General features: G+C 39.2%; 1 protein-coding gene across 5 annotated transcripts in view; it reads left to right on the top strand.

The window, feature by feature from the left end:
* Positions 1-11,508, top strand: part of bach2b (BACH transcriptional regulator 2b) — a 97,161-nt gene extending 85,653 nt beyond the window's left edge. For all 5 annotated transcript variants that reach the window (XM_008398479.3, XM_008398477.3, XM_008398476.3 and 2 more), the window contains 2 exons: positions 3,794-4,000; positions 4,856-11,508. In XM_008398479.3, coding sequence (XP_008396701.1) covers positions 3,794-4,000; positions 4,856-5,350 — 702 coding nt within the window. In that variant the 3' untranslated portion in view covers positions 5,351-11,508. The remainder of the gene's footprint in view (positions 1-3,793; positions 4,001-4,855) is intronic.
* Positions 11,509-11,968: the final 460 nt, after the last annotated feature.

The raw sequence follows: 11,968 nt of genomic DNA, 5'->3' as shown, positions 1-11,968 counted from the left end.
TGCCAGCTTTCCGCTCACTTTCACAAACAATTGATAAGACTCTTCATGAATGACTATGGCTCAGATCTGCTTCTTATGCAGTGTGTTACTTATAGTAAGGATCACTGAGTCACTTCTTTGGCTAATTAAAGTAATGTTACATCATGCTTTCTGAGACACTTTTAGATAAACAAATGTGATTATATATTAACAGCATTTTAGTTGCTGATGTCTACATTTGGCATTTGATTTTTTTATTTTTATTTTTTGCCTGGTTTAGGTATTCCTGGTATTATACCTTGTATTGCATAAACATCCTTTATGCAATAGTCAAACCACTGTTTGACTTTCAATCTAGGTTTTTGGCTGTCTTATTTTCTTTTAAAACTAAATCAGCACAAAAAACCCAGAACACATTTGTTTGTTGTTGGCTCAGTGTGCCCGCTGTCTTTGCATCTGTCAGAGCTGTTGTTTCTTGTTGCAGTGAAGGTGGTGTTAAGTTGGTTATTGTGCAAAGATTGGTCAAGAGGTGAAAACATGCATCTCCAAGTAAAGAATAAGGAAGCTGTGCTGACACATCAGAGCATTGTTGATGCTGTTGTAATGTTGTAATGAATAGCTTCATTACAACAGCATGTACATGTAAATGCTATGTAAATGGCAGGTGTAAAGGCCTCGATTTTAGCTCCACTAACACAATCCCAAAGAAACCTGATGTAGTTTAGATATGATGTAGCTGTGGTCCAAATCAGATGTCATTGTCATTTATAGCAGAGGGGATGGTTAGTTTATGCCCAGAATCCATTTAGATTGTATATAGATTATATACATGATATATGCAAGCTAGACACATGTTATATTAAATAATTATGTGGTTTAATCTGTATGTATGTGAAATAGTCTTATAAGACTATTTAGAATAGCATAAATTGATATTGACCATTGATATAGCATGAAGCAAGCATGTTCATTACAGGAAGAGATGATGTTCTAACAGACAGGACAAAAGGAATACTTGATCCTTAAGCAGATGTGCAGAACAGTTAACCAACCTGGAAAACTGCAACCAGATGATGAACCAGTAAGCATTCAGAACATTCCCAGCCCTCTGCTGAAAGCTTGATGTCGACTCTCCAGCCAATCCATGAGCTAAATCCAATATCTGAATGATACATTTTCATTTATCTGCACACATTTTGGAGCAGCAAAGTTAATTCTCTTTTCTTAAAGCATTGAAAGAAATGTTTATCTGCTTTCTACCAAGGAAAAGGAGAAGAATATCAACCTGCATGTTAGCTTAGTGGCTTCACATTCACAGTGGAGCTTAATGCCTTACATTTTTACCTTTAAAATTAGATGGACCCAAACACCCTTTATGCACCCAGAGAGAAATTAAATGAAACATGGAGTGTGATGGATCAATGGTTAGCTTAGCAAAAATAGAGTTCAATGTTCAGTCTCTGGAGTGTCAGTGTTCTTCCTGTGCAGGAATGAAGGAACATGCCAGAAAGCATTAATTGTGATATTAGCTGGAGGTGCTGCACCTTTCTGTGTGTGTTGATGTTTGTGTCTGTGGGGTCAGGGTGGCCACCACAGTGTGGACCCCACACTCACCCACTGACAACTGGAGACAGGCTCCGGGTTGCTCCCATCTCCATTATTCTGAACAAGATGCAGAAAATAGATGGATCATATATGTTAGCTAAATTCAACATAGATGCATCTAAGATGACTTCACCTTCCTCAATTGTATAGAGTTTTTATTTGTTAATATTAATAATTAAACATGATTAAGATGTTTCATATAATCCATTTCTGGGATACTCTTTGGAGCTGGAGTGTGTCCCAGCATGGGCATGAGGTGGGTTCTAACCTGGACAGGTAGACGGCTGTTTCAAGTAGTTTTATTGAAGCTCCATCTTGTTGTTTTAAATAATCAAGACCCTGTTGAGAGGAAGGGCGCCAACCGAACAAGCAGCTATGATGTTGAGTGCATCAGCGTCAGGTGTGTTAATGTTTGGCCATTTTGACTGAAATGAAAATTTGTCCTACATAGTCAATATTTTAGACCCAAATTTGAGACATTTACATCCATAATGTCTAACTACGCTCAGCGTCAGGGCAGCGAAGTGAGCAGCACTTTTTTTGCCTGTAACAGATGAGCCCTACTTTTCACTCTGTACCCCATTTTCAGCATAATGACCCTGGGAGGGAAAATGACTGAGTCTTGGGAGGGGAAATGTGAAACAAATGTAAATCCAGAGCAGTTTTGTGGAAATTTATGACCAGTGTTGAAGCATACTCTGTCATCCTGACTGTGCTGCTGAACTGGTTTTTGTGGTGGAGTGCTTAAATTTAGCCTTCCCCTGTGTACCAGTGACTGGTGGATGGAATGGAGGGCGGAGGAATGGGAGGGGGGCAGGGGTGACCTTCACAAGGTTGAAATGTCTCTTTCCAGCTGCTCCTTTAGTGGTTAAAAAACATTTTTCTCTAATTGCTTTGCATTGTGATTGTAAGCTCGTTCTTGAATTGTGATACTCCTGTTAGAGCCAAGCGTAGCCTTGAAAGCCCCATTTATTATTTATCATGTGTCTGCATACAGATGTTGAGCTAAGTTGAGAAATAGGGCCGCAGTCCTAAAGAGGAATTTGAAGCCTTTTCTCACAGGAAAGACTGACTTTATTCCTGTATTGATAAGGCACCTTCCAGCAGTCCCCTTAGTGCAGTATTTCCACAAAGTGGGACCCCGGCCCCTGCTGGATGCCATATGGGGGTGAGACATGGCATCTCTGCCTCTTGTCACCTCTGGTTGTTGTCCTCTTAAAAGGAACCGTTCCCCGGGGGCAGCTGGCCCAGCTTGAGCCTGCAGGTACAGGGGGAGCGCAGAGTTCTGCTCCCTTCCTCCTTTGACTTTGTTTTTTCTGCACTCCACTGAGGTAGCCACAGGGAGGGAAGGAGAACAGAGAGAGACAGCTCTTCTCATCTCTGCCAAGCTTTACGACTGTCTTCCTCTGGCTCTTTGTTATGCCTCCACTATTTCCCTCGGTGCCTAAAGCTACAGCTCTCTGGTGCAGGCAGATACAGCTGGGGTGGATTTCCCTGTGATGTGCTTATCGGAAGGTTTGCCATCACCTGAGGGAGAGTGGCCGACTTATTGTCGTGCTCAAGACAAGGAGAAACAGAATAAACACGTGCAGCCCTGATAAGATGTCATATCGGGGGTGGATATCACATGGCTTTCTGATTCTGTTTGAGCTGGCAAATCGGTGCAGCATTTACTCCACTAATTCTTTTGTTCTTAAGCATGAGGGGACTGCCGTTAGTCATGATGCAGAAATGCATATCCCCAAAAGTATCCTGCCAATGATTTTGGGCTGACAGGTCATTGAATCAGTAACCCCACCCCTACCTCCACCCCGCCAACTCTGTCACCATGGCACACTTCCAGGTCCTAAGAGGCAGACGCTTTTCTTAGATCACCTTTTGTGCTACCTGTTTAAGAAGAGCAGGACGAACCTGAGCGCTTCACTGTGAGGCATCAGCAATGGTACCCTACTGCCATCTTGTGGTATACACAGGGTATACAATCCTATATTCAAAGGAGTTATTCTCATTTGAATGTGGTCTTTTACCTTCATTATTCAGTTTTGCACTTAGATGTTGTAAATATTAGACAAAATAAGTTTTTTATATTTAGCTAAATATAAGTAATAATGTTGCAAATCAAAAATTAAATAACTATGTGGACAAAAACATTATTCTGAAAAAATAAGATTAACTCTTCAGTCAAGCTTACTGTTTCTTCCTTTTCTAGGTGAAGCTTCCTTTTCCTATTGATCAAATCACAAATCTTCCACGGAATGACTTCCAAATGTTGGTCAAAATGCACAAACTGACATCGGAGCAGCTTGAGTTCATCCATGACGTCAGGCGGCGGAGCAAGAATCGCATCGCAGCGCAGCGTTGTCGCAAAAGGAAGCTTGACTGCATTCTGAACCTGGAGTGTGAGATCAGAAAACTAGTGAGTGGACCAGTCGCAAAGCATAATCAGCAATTACATGGATTACAGAATGTTTGTTTGATCATGTTTATATCATCATCATTATCTGAATTTATTGCCTCTTGTTGAATTATTGACACAGGTTTTTTTCTGTTTGCTTGAATATTGAATTATCGAGCTGGACAGATGGACACTGTTGGACCATCAGCAGTTCAATAATTGGAGGCTTTTAAAGTGGATCCAAAACACACTTTCACACACCTTGAGCTTTTCCACATTGTGTCTCATTATCACCACAAACATCAATGTGCTATAAAACATTTAAGTTTCTTTTGCTTCACAGTAGTGTACTGTGATTCGGAGGAAAAACAATCTGTGGCCCACTTAAAGTTCAGTCTGTCAGACTGAATCTGTGAAAATAAATTTCCCAATAATACCACAGATTATCAGTTAGATTAAAGTCTGGACTTTGATGTCTTTGATCTAAACCAGATGACTGTATGTTTGGGTTTGTTGTTCTGTTGGAGGATAACGCTCTGGCCTTGTCTCTTCTAGGATTGCCCTATTTTAGCTTTCTTTATAGCTTGGAGTCAGAGAAAGATGGTGGGGACTTTTTAGGCTTTCACATGTAGAAAAATTTGAGTTACTTTGGGCTGGTCCATGACATTTCAATGAAGTACAGGGAAGCTTGTGACAGAAAAATTCAAGAGCTGTGAATAGTTCCACACGGCTCTGTGAATGTTATGTTGATATCTGTATTCCTTTACTAAATGTGTGTGCGTGTGCGTGTGCGTGTGTGTGTGTGTGTGTGTGTGTGTGTGTGTGTGTGTGTGTGTGTGTGTGCGTGCGTGTGTGTGTGTGTGCGTGTGTGCACAGGAGTGTGAGAAAGAGAAGCTGCTGACAGAGAGGAACCAGCTGAAGGCCTGTATGGGAGAGCTGTGGGAGAACTTCTCCTGCCTGTCCCAGGAGGTGTGCCGGGATGTCCAGCTGAGCCCAGAGCAGGTCCAGTCCTTACACCACTACTGCCCTGTGCTGCGACCCCCCAACTCCACTGCCAGCAACAACGCAACCCACGAACCCAGGCCCCCCGCCATCAGCACCACGGCCACCACCAGCATCGACCTCACAGGCCACTCTGGCTCTGCCACGCCTGAACCCAGCTTCCAGGGGTTACCGGGACCCTCAGAGAACGAGCCTGAATCTGCCATCAGGAACGGGGCGGACCAGGATACAGGGGGCCGCAACACCAGCTTGTACTCCACATCTGAGTCTGTGGAAAAATCCAATCAAACAGTAACGGTAGATTTTTGCCAGGAAATGACTGAGAAATGTACAACTGACGAGCAGCCAAGGAAAGACAGTACCAAGTAGAGGTGGATTTTTATTCAGTTGTTTTGAATGTTTTTCTATTATTTAATTTTACTCCTCTGACAAACCTTTTCTCTGGGTTGTGAGATGGTCAGCCTCTGCCAGTGTTCACTGAAAAACAAGCTTTGTATTTATGTCATTTTGTGTTGTTTTTGTTTCTGTATGTTTTGTTGAAATGGTTGACACTAAAATTGTCTTAACAGCAGCAATACTGTTCTGCAGGCATTCTCCTCTCACCCTGACAGAGTGGGAACCTCTCACCAAACTCGTACTATGGTGCTATACCCGGCCAGCTGGCAGGAGCCTCTGCAGGGGAGACTGCCGTTCATGTGTCACACATCACAACTTCAAGTTGATCCTCATTGGACCTAAGCAGCAGCTCTCTTTTTCTACAAACAGGATCTCTGTTTCTTCCTTTCTCCTGTCCTTTTCTCCTTCTATCGCTCTGTCTTCAGATGTACTCATACACACACACACACACACACACGCACACACACGCACACACACACACACACACACACTGCTTCCCCAACAGGTTCTAGACCTGCTCTAGAGATGTAGAAACACAAATGTGTGCAGAATCACCTCTAAACTACTTCCTGAGAGTATAAAGGCAACTACCTATTAACTCCACATGATAGAAACCAAGTTTTTCAGTGTCATTTTTTATCAGCATCCAATACTGATGATACCTTCAAACTGTGAGATGTAGATGCGATTGCAGCATTATTTCTTTTAATTATCCTGAAAATCTCCTGATGATTTTAGTTCCACATTTCTATAGGCTGCCTAACAGATGTGAATGTTTAACATTAACTCCACATGTCAATGAGGCTAAAATATTACAGAATTTAATCTGTAAGATTTTATATTTGTTCAGTTTGTTGCTGAAAAACTGTAATCATTTGCATTATTGCTTTTTTTGTACGTCAAGATTCTTCCAGCTTGGAGATTGTGACTTCCAGCTACAAATGGAGTGCATCTTAATTTGGGAGTACTTCACATTGGACAGCATTTGATTAAAGTATGTAAGTCAGGTGCATCCATTTCATTAACATAAAGATAAATCATCATAACAGAGAAATCTTCTATCAAAGAATACAAATGTTTTGCTCAAACAGGAGCAGAGTTTTATCAACCTAAATAAGTATTTAGTACAGATCCGGTTTTTCCAGTATAATGTAAACAGAGATTTTTAGCAGCTCTAAAGTTTTCAAGAAAGTTCTGATGAGATTCTGCACACATTATTGTAAACTTCTCAGATGTTTGTGTGTGAAAGCAGCTCGTTAGTCTCCCTCCACCTCTGTCTACCTCTCTCAGTCCCACTCTGTCTCGCTTTGTCTCTTCTATGATTATATCTCAGTGGCCCTTTTCGTCACAAGAATTCAAACTCAGGAAAGAAAAATCCTCTGAATGTTCAACCTAATTCATTGAAAATGAGATGAGAGCTTCTGTACAATAGGAAGTTACGATGCAGTGAGACTGTAAAATGTTCATATGCAAAAAAAAAAAATGTTTTCAAGCGTTTCCTATTTGTATTTCTGTACAGGAGAACTTTGTACAGCCTGTAACTGAGAACATTCCTTCTATGCCTTTCACAGCACTGAATTGAAAGGAGAATAAGGTGATTAGATGGCTATTTTTATTTCCCACTCATCAGCAATACCATTGTATTTGGATGTTGTATCAGTGATTTTTCAAGTGCTTGTTGGCAGATGTGTATATAGTATGGAGCATGATGACTGTAACAGTGATTTTTGTACGTGTAGAAACGTAGGTGTTTCTTTTTATTTCACTTGGGTTATATCAAGCACCTTTCTAAGGGAAAACTTTTTTTTGTGCTGTTTCCTGTCCTGCCTAATGAATACTTTCCATCATGGTGGGTGTTCTTATACTCAGGAAATCAGCTCAATACATGAGTACACACACACAAAACACACACAGCATGCATCCATACACATCCAACCATGAGCCCCTTGCATGTTTAGAAATGACCCATGAGAATATTTTTTACGGACTGGCTCAGGCCAGCCCAGCTTCACCTTTGGCTCCTTTTTAAATGTGAAAAACTTCTCATGTTCTTTCTCCCCATGTTGCTTAATTCCTTTTATAACAGTATTTAAAGATGCTACTTGTGTAAGCTCTCACAAGCATTTATTTTGCTTTTGACATTTTAAAATTTATCCAAGAAAGAAAGTAAAGAATGAATGAATGAATGAATGAATGAATGAATGAATTTAGGCACTTTGTTTCTGGCCCCGAGCGCTCAGAGCCATTAGCACTTCAGCTACAGTCTTTGTCTTTATTTTCTTCTAAGTCTAAACCTGGAGCACTTAAATTGGCCCTGCAAGAGAAAATGTTTTTGATATTATTATATTAATATATGTTGGTGAAGATTTAGAAAGACATCTAAAAGAAGTTAACGTTTTAGTATATGATTATTCTCAACTTTGCTTTGTGTTTCTTTAGTAATGAAATAAGCTAATTCCTGATTGAGTTGATATGAAAAGTGGTGCGTGCGTGCGTGCGTGCGTGCGTGCGTGTTGTGCAAATGACTGAAAACCAATCCTGTAAGGTCGTAAGATTGTTGCCCTGATTGTGTTTGGTCATCCATCTCTGTGATGTGCATGCTGCCTAGAACTATAAGCGTAGTTAGATGGTCAAGCTTGTTTTGCCTTGTAAGTTCTCTTTTCTTTTAAAATGCTTTTAAAAATCCTTTCCCAAAATATTTTGTATAAAGAAATTTAACTGTATCAAACCTCACGAGAGGCAAGCTACAAGCAAGTACAAGAAGGGTTGAATTCAGCATGAAACTTTGTTGCTTTTTCTTCTCTTTAATGTCCCAATCCTACAGGTATTTTGGTGTCATTTCTGTTCTGCTGAGCGTTTCAACTAAGGCATGAATAACTTTGCTAACTTTGCTATTTTATCTATCAAAATCAGTCTTCAAAGTCTACCTCCATCTCTGTCCCTGACATCATCCAACCCTCCCTCTGATATATTCATTCCTAACTGTGCCCGTTTTGTCACTTTCAGTGAAAACATGACTTTGTCCAGCTCTGCTGGCTCTATCTCCATCTCCAGTTACCGTTTGTAGAGCCACCAGCTGTGAAGCATTCATCTCAGCATGTCTCTCTGCCATTCTTTGTCCCAGTCTTCCCCTCTCATGTGTTCTGCCTGCTGCTGTGGACAGCTGACCTCCGGTACTTTAACACCTGTTCTGCTTTCAGCTTCAATGTTCCACCTGTGTCCCATCTTACCCTCCCATTAACTCCTGGTAGACTATGGCCTCCAAGACCTTCAGATCACAATGCAGCAGTGGTGGTTTATGCGTCCCACTAATCTCAGTTGATACATGTTATAGATATACCAATTCATTTGGACGCACTTGGCTGCCATATAATGGTCTAACCCAATTTGGATATTAAATACCTAAGTGTATATTTATCATATGTTATATTCTATAAATTAACAATATAATGTGCTCAATAAAACAGATCACTAGCCAGTGGTTTTCCTAAAGCATAACAAGCTGCATACATTCTCAAAGGGTTCACTTTCTAATCCTGTTAGGTTATCAGTCTTTATTTTTGTCCCTGTCTTAGTAGGGTGTTTATTTTGGCTTTCACCTTCAATGTTTGGCTGTGTTTGACAGAGGACATTTAAAAAATCACTAATATCCCCATGAAAAACCTGGTTTTTCTGCCAACCTGTCTGATGCTGTGCTTTTTTTCTTGTCTCTTCTTGTCAGATTAACACAGGATTGGGACTTAAAGTTTGGACAAGATTTATGGATGTTGTTCCTCCTAACTTTCTCTGATGTAAATTTTAGATTAAGATGTCATTGGTTGTTCCTTTCTGTTTTTCAGCAGGATACTGTCTCATATGTACTTCACTATCCCATCTTTAAATTGTTAGGATTGATCCCTTTCATAGAATGCACACATGCACAAGTTCATGTTCATGTTACACACATACCACACATACACAGGTTTGGAGCAGTAGTAATGATATTTAAATATATATTTCTACATATACAATGTTTTTGTTTGTTTCATTTTTATGTGCTGTTTTCCTTCATGAACACACTCCAAAAATAGCCCTATGTTGACAATTTTAATTTGCAGAAAGAAATGATCTACATTGGACATTTTTCTGCCAAATTAGACCTAAAGATGATTCACTTTTTCTCTTGAGAAATGTAGCCAAAGTTTATCAGAGGCTCCTGAGATGTTCTAATACTTCCATAGAGAACACAGACTCTTCCAACCGTATTTTGCCGTTTCTCTGAATTTCCAAATATAATCCCATTGAACTAAGGTTTGTGAGGTTTAGTCCCTGCTTTTGGTCCAGACTTTTATGATTTTTTTATGCTCTCTTAATGCATCCTAAAGGCTCATCCTAACCTTTAGTATTGTAACATGCAAATGATCTTAAATGAATCTTGGAACATTTGGGTTTAAGCCACAAAGAGAAAATGGTTTTATTTTTCATTTTCTATTTCTAGTTGACAGCAAACTATATTTTACCACTGGTGGCTTCTAGCTATGTAAATTTGTGTCACCAAGTTTCAATCAATACTCTGCATTTCATCACTGTACCAGTAATATGGACATACCAAGGCTGTCTGCATGGTGTGAGTAGATGTCAGTCAGCCAAGGATGTTTTATTGCTAATTCAGTGAAACACACCCTCAGGTTGGTGAGTACTTAAACATGCTCTGGATATCACTCTGAAGCAGAGTAGAAAAGCAGTGAGCTGAATAGTGTTTGGATTTTTCTGCTCATGATGTTGGAGTATTTTCATTTCTTCAGGTGACAGTGTTGCCACCAGAAACAAGCTCTGTATTTGCCCACCTGATGAATGTTGAGGTTTTATATTCTTTTTTTTCCCTCAATCTGATTTTGATCTCCTGTGACTGTGTGCAAGCAGCACATTACGAGCATTTCCTTATTTGGTGTGGGATTAGTGGGGAGGAAGGAGATGAGATCAACAAATTCAGTCTGGTTACTGTTAAACCAAAACTAGAAGCTGGAAGGTGCTGACAAGCTATGCAGATTTGGTTTGCATTCCACTTTGTGTTAAATCAGTTGCAAACCAATCACATTGATTATAAACAAAACTTTATGTCTTATTAAATGCATGAATTGAAAGAAAGTTGTGTTGACCTGAGTTGGTCTCCAGGTTGTTTTGTGCAGGTCAAACATAGTTACAACAGTATGATTTATATATTGAACATGCTGTAGCTCTGTAAAATGAACCCACTCATCTTTCTATTTAGTTTTGTTACATTTCCTTTTTTTTTCTTTTTGTTTTTGTCGCTGCTTCTCCGACACAGACACTGGCTTTTGCAACTCCAAAGGTTGTTCTGAAAGAATACGAACAAAAACATGCCTTTTCACAGATTACTCAACTTCATTTTTTTAACAAAAGAAAATGTGTGTTATTTAAATGCACAGGTTAAGATCATTGAGTGAAATCTAAATGTAATATGTTTACAGATAGGTGTCATGTCATGTTTTACCTATTTTCTCCATGTAAGAGGTAAAGAATGAATTCCTCTGACCTTGTGTTTCATCCAACTTTTCGGATGACTCAGCATTACATGGATACAAGTGCACCTCCGATATTTGCCTTAGAACTTGCAGAGGCCATAGTTCACATTCAAGTGAAGTGAGTGTATGCAGGGGCCTGGGCCCCCATCCCTGAGTAACCAGTGCAGACTTGTCTCACACTTATCTACCTGTGAAATCCTTCATACCTCTCATAACTGGTCAATGACTGTATCAGCAAACTGCATCAGGTGTTTTTCTACATGCTTTTACACAGATTAAATGGATTATTGTATTGGTAGATTTTGGTGCATCATTTTTAATGTAATAGCTTCTAAGCTTGTAGTTCAAGTTATTTTTTCTTATTTTTTCTAGACTGTTTTGTGTTAATATTGTCCACTTGAAATAGCTGTTATTTGCTTATTCTCTACTAAGAGTTCTTATCTAAATTTGTAATGCTACATGACCCTAATTATTAAAGACTTAATAACCATGTAAATACCTTGTTGTGCAACCCCATTTTCATTCATTTCAATTGCTAGTGTTATATAAATGACTTTTTTGTCTAGACACCATTTCTCTTTATGAAATAAAGAAACTTGCATATCATTCGGAGTACTTTTTGTTTGTGCTAACCGTGATAAATTACTGTACACATTTGCTTTATTCTATCATGCTAAATTTGTGTAAGAGACTATGCTTTAAGGAAAGGAACACCAAAGAGAAAAAAGGTTGTGTTTGATTTGTTCAAGATTTTTCTGTCTAAACATTCATGCTACCTTCTATGCTTATTCTGCTCAGACAGGATAAGTAAGAATAAAAATCCCAGATTTTAATCATTTTAACTATTATTTAAAGACTTCCCAATCTTTAAATTTTCTGCTTTGTTCTATTCAGGATTGCTGAGTTTGTTTTTAACAAATTAAATCCAGTTTATGTGTAAAGAATCAATCCACAATATATTGTGTGCATCATCTCAAATAGATCAAGATAATATGGAAAACTATAAAATCAAATCAATGCAACATTATCGAAATTAATTTAGAAACATTCCAGTTCAGTTCTAATG

This window comes from Poecilia reticulata, chromosome 21, assembly GCF_904066995.2.
Source record: "Poecilia reticulata chromosome 21, P_reticulata-male-v2, whole genome shotgun sequence".
Classification (NCBI taxonomy): domain Eukaryota; kingdom Metazoa; phylum Chordata; class Actinopteri; order Cyprinodontiformes; family Poeciliidae; genus Poecilia; species Poecilia reticulata.
The sequence above is the reverse complement of the archived record's forward strand: the minus strand, read 5'-3'. Positions and strand labels throughout refer to the sequence as shown.